Raw genomic sequence first — 10,494 nt, 5'->3', positions numbered from 1 at the left:
CAAACACATTCCATAATTTGATAGGGTATCTTGGTGCATCTCTTCGCATGTTTTTTTTTTTTTTCTTCCTCTTAATTTTTCAATATATGTCAATTTTTAAATATATGCAATAAATTCAATGGGGATTGTTTCATCTTCAGTTAGTTCTCTTCTCTTTTACTTGGTAGGAGTGCAAATATTCTTGGGATAGAAGTGTTTTGAACAATTACGTGAATTGTAACGACTTGATAGTGTATATCTGGCGGGATTTTGAGGGTACCATCTATTGCCCATTTTTTATTCTTTGCAAGGTCTTCCAATCCTGGATTTGTACCAAATATAAGAATCCTATTTTGGTCATTTTCGACAGAATCATATAGTAGAAATTTTTGTCTATTCTCTTGCAATGCTGCAAACTGAGGTGGGTTGGAATCTTCTGTCCGAGAGGGAAGAGCAGATGGGAAATGGTGAGTCTCTTTTTTCCAGCTTCTAACAACATCTGGATATATTTCTTAATGCAGGTAGCTTTGCAATGGTTCCCCGACTAAGATTTGACATGCTATTGGAGACAAGAAAGCGTGTTGATTGATGAGGGTTGGCTTTAGAATTTTCTTTCAGATCCCTTTTAAATGCAATAGTCTTCAATTCATCATTTGTCGCCTCATGACTGTGTTCATTTATAAATTTATGAATTGTGACATTTCCTAAGTCTGAATTAGTATGAACTCTTGCTTTGCAATGCTTTAACTTTCTTCGAGAGCATTTCCCAAAAAATTCCTCCATTCTAATTTTCGCCATTCTTGTGATGAATGTACTGAAATTCATCCACAAGCAACAAACTAGTTTCTTACACTTTTGATTAACTTTATCATTTTGTAGAAATAAGTAATATGAAACAAAAATAAAACTGAATATTAATTAGCATGATGCATACAATATATAAAGAAAATTAATAACAGAGTACCCAAAAAATTAATGCGTCACACGTAAAACAAAGAAAAAATGCAGTGTTCAGATTGCATTCAAAAGTACTTCGATGTATTTACTTTGATAGTATAAAGATAAATGCTAATATTTATGGTGTATGAGAGGTTCCTTGGATGTTTTGGCGATGGTTTTTAACGATCCAGGGGTACCCCCCCCCCAATACTCCGTTTAACCCGAGGGCTTGGAACTATTTTTGATATTAGAGAAGTTCCTTGGATGTATGTCATGCATTGGCGGTGTTTTTAAGAATCTAGGGGTACCCTCAAGTACCCCGCGCAACCCGAGGAATTGAAACTATTTTTCTATTTTAGAAGAGTTCCTTGGGTGTACGTGATGCTTTGGTCGTAATTTTTAACCATCCTCACTCCCCCGACCTTCTCGAGGGCTTTAAACTAGTTTGTGGTCTTAGAGGGGTTCCTTAGATGTGTTGGATGAATTAGCTATGGTTTTAAAAATTCCACACTAACCACAGAAACACTAGTCAACCCAAGGGCGGAGAGCATTCAACCAAATTTTAAGGGGCCCTAAGCTATTTATTCCCTCCCCCCTCTTCCTCCTATATTGCAATAATATTACTCACACATAAAGGTATTTCCTTAGGGGGATGGAACAAACAAATATATTGAGATATTTGTCATAAATATAAGAAATACAGGCAAATTTCCTCACTGGTAATTTTCCTCCAAGGCAATTTTCTCCAGGATAGTTTTCTGCGCACGGTATTAAAAATATGTTATTCATTGTTATACAATCTTAATTCTATATTTTAGACAGTAAAACAAGAATTAAATGGAAAGAAAGAATAAGATCTTTTTTTTTTTTTCGTTATCCTACATTTATCGTCCCTAATCGATCAAAAAAAAAAACTCAAATGGTACAAATTTTGATATTTCAAAGGGATTTTCAGTACATAATACTTTGATTATATTCAAGCATCTCTGTTTACCATTGGGTATCTAGTAGTATTCAATCCAAGATTTATTGCAAATTTGTCAATTTTATATAGTAAACATATCAACTTTGAGGTACAAAGATGGCACCTTCAATTAGGATGTAATTTATGACGTCAGTGAAAACAATCCATTTCATATTCTGATAAGAATTATATGAGATAAGTTTCTTGACTTAAATCAAACGTGGATAGAAAAAACTAGAAATATGCATCTTTTGCCAACTTTTCTCATTTTTAACATTTCCGAATATTCAAAATGTATAAGTAAGTATTTAGATCTTGCTTATTCCATAAGATATAGTTAAACTGACTATTTACGACGTTCAATAATTAAATAATCAGGTAAAGTGTGAGGTATATATAATTTAAACTAGAAAATTTACAAAATGAATATGTACATTATATGACATAAAGTTTGATTATTGTCAAATTTAGATAATATATATTTAAGCTGAGTAATCGTCAAGGCCCCTGTTTGTCATTATTTTAATCAACCTGCAAGCCACTATAAGAAAAAATTTGATGACCTTTGAGATAAGTAATATACAAATTCAATTACAAATTTTCTATATAGTATGTATATTTTATAATACAAATCAACTTATTTTTTTATAACTTAACTTTGTTTTTGAGGATATTTTTGTTGCTTCATCTAATAACTTTGGGACCTTCAAAAACAACGCTTTCACCTTTATGAACTCTGTATTTGTGTAAGTAGAGACTACGTCTTGTCTTGTATTTTTTCTTGCAGATGGAGCAAATATAACCCCTTGTAACGATGTGCTTGGCCTCAACATGATAATGCATACGCAGTCGTATTTCAGACTTATAGTTACATTTTTTGCATTGATATCCAATTCCATTTTTTTGGTTGGAGTAGTGCTGAATAATTTCTCTATTTAAGGCTTTATCATAGTCTGGAATTTAAAAAAATAACAAAGAATTATTCAATTGAAGGATGATACAATTACTTGAAAACGGAGGTACTTGGACTCAACTTGAGTGAGTCCATTTTCTAAAATTTATCTATAAATTACATTTAATTTTCCAAAGACTTGCAATATTATATTTATAAGGACATCCCCCCCCCCCCTCTGTTAGTAATTAAAACAAATGCAAACCTTGGTTTTGTTCCAATGAAATACATTCTAACACATCATCCTCATTCGTTTCCATTTGTTCTGATCCATTTTGAGTAAATTCTAAAGTATTGCTCTCATCCAGGGTATAACATTCTTCATTTTCTGTATTAGGCAAAGATTTTGAAAGAGAATTGTTTATATCATCCCTTACTATAGAAATATCACAAGAATCCGAATCATTATTTGTTTCCAGTTTTTCAGATGCATTTTGAGTAAATTCTAAAGCATCGCTCTCATGCAGGATATTACATACTTCATTTTCAGTTTTAGGCAAAGATTTTGAAAGAGAATTGTTTAAATCATCCCTTACTATAGGAATATCAGGGGACTTCGAATCATTATAAGTTTCCATTCCTTCATATGCATTTTGAGTAAATTTTAAGGTATTATTCTCATCCAGTCTATTATTTTCTTCATTTTCCATTTTAGGCCAAGTTTTGTCGAAGGAATCATTTATATCATCCCTTACGATGGAGAGATCCTGGGAAATTTGAGGCGGATATGGAGTGAGATCAGTTGAAATATTGGAGGTAGAGGGTTGAGATTCACATCTTTTTCGGGGCATAGAATAATTTGAGAGACCCTTGATTTGAAACTCTTGAGCAATGGCAATGAAATCATCAAGTTCCTCTTTATCCACACTCACTTCCCCGTAATACATAAAGGAAAGGAGTAACTCCAAATAATAAGAGTTGATCCCTCTCAAATAAATCAGGGGATATGCCTGGACGGGTGCAGATCCAATTATGGAACGGAACACAGGAGAACATGCACTTAGAATCACCTTGTGAGCCTTCATGATCTTTGATCCAGAGATGATCGTCACATCAAAAAGTTCCTCATTTTGACGGAGATCCGAAAAACCTTGCTTGAAATTCGATTCATACTCATTCCATCGCAGAGAAAGGCGTTCAAGAGATCCCATTTTGTTTTATTTAGCTTGGTTAATCTATTTAGATATTCAATAACAAAATACGAAGAGATGTTGCGCTAGATGGTATTTGCTCACGTCACACATTGCATTATGAATGATTAACATAAACTATAAAGTACTCCCTCCATAATTAAAGGTGAAGATAGTAGTGCTGTGTCGTTCGCAAACAATTCGTTCTTTTGAACGATTCTATATAGTGAACGTACTGAACCGACTCAGTTGCACGAGTGATTTGTTCGTTTATACCGTAAGTTTCCCATATATAGAATATATCACTCAACCTCAATCAAATATTTCTCTCCTCTTTGACTTTTTTGTTAAGTTATTATGAAATATGAATATATATACAACTATCGCACGGTAGTTCATTTGCGTGATGTTAGGGAGGGGACTCTATTTGGCGCAAACGAACGACTACAATGTCAGCAACACACCAACTGAACTGTCTAATAAAACAAGAACTGAATCATTAAAAGAACGAATGATCAAAAGAACTGATTCAATAATAGGACATTTTGTATCACGGCGTTACCTCGCTAACACAAAAATACCCTGTGTATTTTGTTGTCAGCTGTCGATTCCCTTTTCTCCCTTGATATGTCATGACTTGACTAAATCTTTAAACCTTTAAAGCCTGCATTAGTCAGGACTGTTTCATAATTTATTCTTTTTGATAAATAAACGAAGTAATTGAATATATATTTTCTTGTTGATCCCTCGTCGTTTGTATAATATATATATTGGCCATTTTATTATTTCTATGATTGAATTTTGGCTACTTCATCATAGAAATAATATAATACGTACTCTTATAATAAAATATTACAAAGCAATATTATGATACAGTATCAAATAAAATAGTATGTAGATTTTAATGATTTTAAAAAAGGTGAAGAAATAATATGACATTGATAGTCTGGAAGTACATATAAATGGTAGTTGGTTTGATTGACTTATTTGGCTAACTACCACTAATTTTTGGGCATTTTCACCGTTTCTTTTTGGAGGAAAGGTTGCATGATACAATAAACGTAGCGACTTGTGTAATATCTAAAAATACACACTCGGTCCACAGGTTGTGCAAGTGAAGTGCTGGGCCCCAATGGAAGTTCAACTCCCCCGCCGCCGCTTCCTTGAAAATCCAGAACCTCTTGTAATATCCAAAATAAAGTCAACTTGATTGTATAACTTATAACTAATTTGGATTAAATGCAGTTCGATCCAATAATAGGTTCACTGTAAAAGGATTGTGGTAAAAAGGTTGCGAACAAAAACGTTGGGGTTATATCGTTGCGTGGTAATATCTTTGTGTACATTATCATTGTGAGACAAGAACGTTGTGAGTAACATCATTGTGAAGCAATATCATCGTTTGCAATTTCGTTACAATTTATATTATATTAGGAAGATAAAACTATTGAATGATGAAGAAACATGCCTGGATAGAACCCTTCTAATCTAAAATACACCCTGGCCCACGGGTTGTATAGGTGAGCTGCTAGGCCCAGAGGCAAGTTGAATTTATCCCCCGACACTTCCTTGAGCATCAAGGTACCCTTCTAATTTTCCAAAATACACCCCAGCCTACAGGTTGTACAGGTGAAGTGCTGGGCCCAAGGCAAGTTGAATTTATATGCCGCTGCTTCCCTGAGCATCCAGGTACCCTTCAAATAGCCTCAGGGTTCATAACTTCACCTGTACAATCTGTGGGCTGGGGCATATTAAAGCATGTGTCGGTGTAGTTTAGACTGAATGGGACCCAGCACTTCACCTGTGCAGCCTGTGGGCCGGCGTATATTTTGGGAAATTAAAAGGGTACCTTGATGCTCGGAATTGAAACAGCGGATAAAATCACCTTATAGCATGATAAAAGGGTTCATTGGTGCTTATAAACACGGCGGTGGTGGAGCTTAAACTGCATTGGGACCCAGCACTTCACCTGTGCAACTTGTGGGCCAGGGTGTATTATAGAATGAAAGAAAGGACCCTTGGAACTTAGACACGGGGGCGGTAGAGTTTAAATTGACTTGGGGTCCAGAACATCAACTATAACACCTTTGGGCCGGGTTTATTTTGGGATACTAGAAGGGTACTTTGATGCTCAGGGAAGCAGCGGGGGATGAATTCAACTTGCCTCTGGGCCCAGCAGTTCACCTACACAACTTGTGGGCCAGGGTGTATTTTAGATTGGAACGGTTCTGTCTTGACATGTTTCTTCATCATTCAATAGTTTTATCTTCCGAATATAATATAAATTGCAACGAAATCGCACACGATAAAATTGTCTTGCAATGAAATTACTCACACTCATATTACTCAAATCATATTCCTTCACGATGATATAACTCACAACGTTTATGTCTCACGATGATAATGTACACAACTATATTACTACCCAACGATATCACCACACCGTTTTTGTCCGCAGCCTTTTTACCACAATCATATTACCGGACACCCCAATAATGTAATGTAGTAATCAATGATCCACAATATTAATATATATTTATTAAATAAATTTATATCTAATAGTTTACAATTTTTCCTTTACAATTTTATCTTTTAAAATTTTGCTAGATTGATTCAATATAAGATTTTTAAAATATCAGTTTGAATCATTCCGAAAAATGTTAGAAAATTATTTCTATTGGGGAGGGGGATCTTGGAACTGATGCAGTGAACGAATCTTTTTAGTGAACAGAATCATTTAAATCCCTTTACTAAAGAAATCACAATTCCCAGCACTAGAAGACGGTTAGTGTTATATAAAATCAAAGAAATCTTCTACTTCAGGACATGAACGAAAATTTCGAGTGCGAGTATTCATTTATATTTCATAAAACTACTTGAGGTTGGCTAAATAAATACTCGCACTCCAAATTTTCTTTCATGTCCTGGAGTAGAAAATGCATTCATATAAAAAAGGGAACATATGGAACGATATTTATTGTGTCAATATAAAAACAATCTTGAAAAAAAATCAAGAAAAGGATAAAATCCAAATTTATGTTATTATTTGATTTATTTGATAGATGCACTAGCGTTTGTACGCGGCATTGCCAGAGATTTTAGCGTAAATGAGCGTACAAAATATGTTATTGTAGAATAGAAGCTTACTCCCTAAGAAATCCTCAATACTCTCAGTATTACACTCAGTTTTTCATGAAAAGACTCACACGTAGTTACTCAATACTTTAAAACATAAATTTTTTTTATATGTACGTTTCTTTTCATTTATTTTTAATACTAGCACGAACACGTTATCTTTATTGATTTTGCTTATATTTAGCTTGTTAATGTTAAATTTCTAAGCAAAAACGATCTACTATAAACAATAAGTATATAATAGGTAATTTTCTCTTGTAAAACCTTCAACTATAAAACATTTTTTTTGTTTTTGTCTGTCCACTTGGTGTCAATATAATATACATATAAATATAAAGTACCCCCTTGAAAATGCAACACATAATTGAGCATGAAAATATATTAATTCTGGTCAATATAAAACAATTTTTTTAAATGTTTGACCCTGGGATTTATTTATTGTCATTCCCATAGCTAATTTACCATGTTCCTGCCACAACAATCATGAAAATTGAAGATACATACTAAGATTAACTCGCTAATCCTCTTCCTAATCCCCCTTTTTTAATTTGTATTTAATATACGATCTCCCTTTTTGCGTTAGGACAATAATTTAATTTTTTTAGTGCATTTTTGAATCGACAACCCATAACTTAAAAAAACTTTGAAAGACGGGGATCGATCTTGTTTAATGAAAAAAATCAACTTAAATGCAAAAAATCAAATTTGCCCACTCGAGGCCGGGAATATTTCTAATCAGAATTAAACACAGCTTTACATACATAACTTAAAATTCTTAAGAACTTTTATTAATGTCTAAAGTGTGTATCTATCCCCGTTTTTAAATAAATGTGTTTTTATTTATCATTGTTTTCCTAAGTGGGACGTACATGCGCACAAAAAAATTATTTTAATACTATGTAGAATATTTATTCCATTCTAAATAATACATTTATAAAACTACGGAAGTATTATCATCATCAGAGGCGTCCGCAGAATTATACTTATCTTTGTTTTTCGGGGGGGGCTCGGTTTTTATTATTTTTTTGAAGAAATATCCAATACTTATATTTTTATGGGAAAAAAATTCATTCCCCATAGTTATTCTCAAAAAAATTCAATGTTTGGGGAAAAAAAAAAATTCAAAATCCATAGCTATTCACAAAAAATTAAAAAATCGAAAACTATTCACAAAAAAATAATTTATTTTTTCAAAAATCCGCAGCCATTTACAATAAATTACATATTTTGAAAGAAAGTTTCAAATATTAAATTTCAATTATTAACAGTTTTGTAGAAAAATTTCAAAAAACCATAACAGCTGGAGGGGCTACAGTCTCTCAACCCCTTTCCCCCTCCCCCGTGGTTGAAAAAACAAAAAACAAAGAAGAAATATGTTTAATTAAAAATTGGTCAAGGACAAAAGGATAAAAACAAAAAAGAAAAACCGGCAAATTCAGAGATCTGATATAAGTAAATCATATCATGAACATTGTCATGTCATGGGGCGTTGTTACATAACAAATGAGTGAGTGGTTGGCGATCAAGTTTAGCCTAACAGTTGATGGGTTGGTGGGGTGCTGTATGCTTCTCCAAGAATTTTTTGGATAATTGAGTATTTTTAGCGTCTTTTTGATGTCTATGGAGAGAGTGAAATCCTGAAATTTATAGTGGTTCTAATATGATAATTTTATGTTATACTTAATATAAAGTAGATTTAATAGTTGAATATTTTGTAATTTTAATTTCCTATAAATTGAAATATATTTTTCCACCAAATAGTTTTTGTTTGCTATTTGTTATTTTGATGAGTTTGTTATATTAATCTGAACAGAAACCTTATGGTTCGTATTCAAGTTTTTAATACATAAATATAAACACAAATGATATAATCGGATAAACCTGTGATCTAATAAAATATGATATTCCGATAAAACAAATAACATTCTTAAACATCAAGAGAATTGAGTGAAATTTTTAGGAATTACAGAGTACAGTATTGTGCAAAAGGTGATATTTTTAAAACCTACAATTGAATTGTATAATAGGAAATTCGAATATATGAATATCTTCCCACGCTCTCCAGACAATAAATGATAATCATTCAAAAAGAAAAAAAGAGGTGTTTAAAATTAAGACAAAGTACTTTCATATTGCGCAGTATTAAAGATTGAAGGGGCTAATAGGATTAGAATTGCCTGATAAGTCATTCCAAACGAAATGATTAAGCAAGCATCATTATTCTTTAATTGCTTTTTATACTCACTACGCCATCACAAAGTCAATGGAGTCCAAAAGTGAATTGGTATTGTCTAATGTTAAGGAATAACTTTTGGAAATGATATCTTGCCTTATACGAGACTACAGGTACATCCAGACATTACTTATTTTTCCAGAGAATTGGAACCGGAACCCCCCAGAGCATGAAGACTGTACCAGAAAGACCTAGAGCATGAGGATTCTGACTTTACCTGAACACTGAAAAGGTGGACTCAAATACAGCTCTGACGATTCGATATTTACTCTTTTCTTTAATTATATTTAGTATATACTATTTAAAATGAGTAATTAATAATTATTTATGGAATATGAAGTGGATCTAGATGAAGATGCAAAGTAATTAGTGGGAATTATGAATATAGGTAGATACGAGTATAATATTAAAGATATATCTTAATATTTGGTTTCTTAGATTGGTTGTAATATGTAAAGTTTTATTATCGATAACCTAGACGAAAAATAGTTACCTTAGATAGACAGTTACCTTATTTATCTGTACATAATGAAGTGTAATATTTACCTTGACTTAGACAAGACTACAGGTAGATCCAGACATTACTTATTTCCCCATGTACCCGTAGCATGAAAACGTGGACCTGGAAACAGAAAGACCCGGAGCATGAGGACTCAGACTTTACCTGAACACTGAAAAGGTAGGTAGAGTCAAATACAGTCAGAATATTGGATCGAACGGATCTATACTCTTTTCTTTAATTATATTTATTATATACTATTTAGAATGAGCAGTTAATAGTTATTAATAGAATATGAAGAGGATCTATAATGAAGGTGCTAAATAACTAATGAGAATTATGAATATAAGTGGATACGAGTATAGTATTATAGCTCAATATTTGGTTTCTTATATTTATTGATTATAACCTCGACGAAAATGTCTAGTGGGCTCATTCATCAGTGTCCAAAATTACAAAAGTGGAGGGGAAACAGTCAGGACTTTGGAGAGGCCAAGAGCTTTGTTTTCAAGTTTGTTGAGAATGATTTTACAACGGGTCACACCCTTTACTCGATCCAAAGGCTTCAAAGACTGACGAAGAGTTTTCTTGTGGACATTTAATTTTAAGTCTCACGGTGGTCTGGCTGCTGTGAAATTCAGAAGTAAGGCATGTGTGGTATGT

The 10,494-nt window shown here is 32.9% G+C and overlaps 1 protein-coding gene across 1 annotated transcript; it reads right to left on the bottom strand.

Moving 5' to 3' along the window:
- Window positions 1-2,261: 2,261 nt before the first annotated feature.
- On the bottom strand, window positions 2,262-4,192 carry LOC121122059 (uncharacterized). Its single transcript, XM_040717067.2, has 2 exons — window positions 3,040-4,192; window positions 2,262-2,835 (listed from the first exon to the last, which is right to left on the bottom strand). Exons 1-2 carry the CDS (start codon window positions 3,983-3,985, stop codon window positions 2,567-2,569), a joined length of 1,215 nt encoding a protein of 404 aa, XP_040573001.1. The 5' UTR covers window positions 3,986-4,192; the 3' UTR covers window positions 2,262-2,566.
- Window positions 4,193-10,494: the final 6,302 nt, after the last annotated feature.

The sequence above is a fragment of the Lepeophtheirus salmonis genome, chromosome 7 (genome assembly GCF_016086655.4).
Source record: "Lepeophtheirus salmonis chromosome 7, UVic_Lsal_1.4, whole genome shotgun sequence".
NCBI classification, from domain to species: Eukaryota; Metazoa; Arthropoda; class Copepoda; order Siphonostomatoida; family Caligidae; genus Lepeophtheirus; species Lepeophtheirus salmonis.
The sequence above is the reverse complement of the archived record's forward strand: the minus strand, read 5'-3'. Positions and strand labels throughout refer to the sequence as shown.

Coding starts and splice junctions, on each gene's coding strand:
- LOC121122059 (XM_040717067.2), bottom strand. CDS start 3,985: ATGGGATCTCTTGAACGCCTTTCTCTGCGATGGAATGAGTATGAATCG. Junction 2,836..3,039: donor TTCATTGGAACAAAACCAAG/GTTTGCATTTGT, acceptor TTTAAATTCCAG/ACTATGATAAAGCCTTAAAT.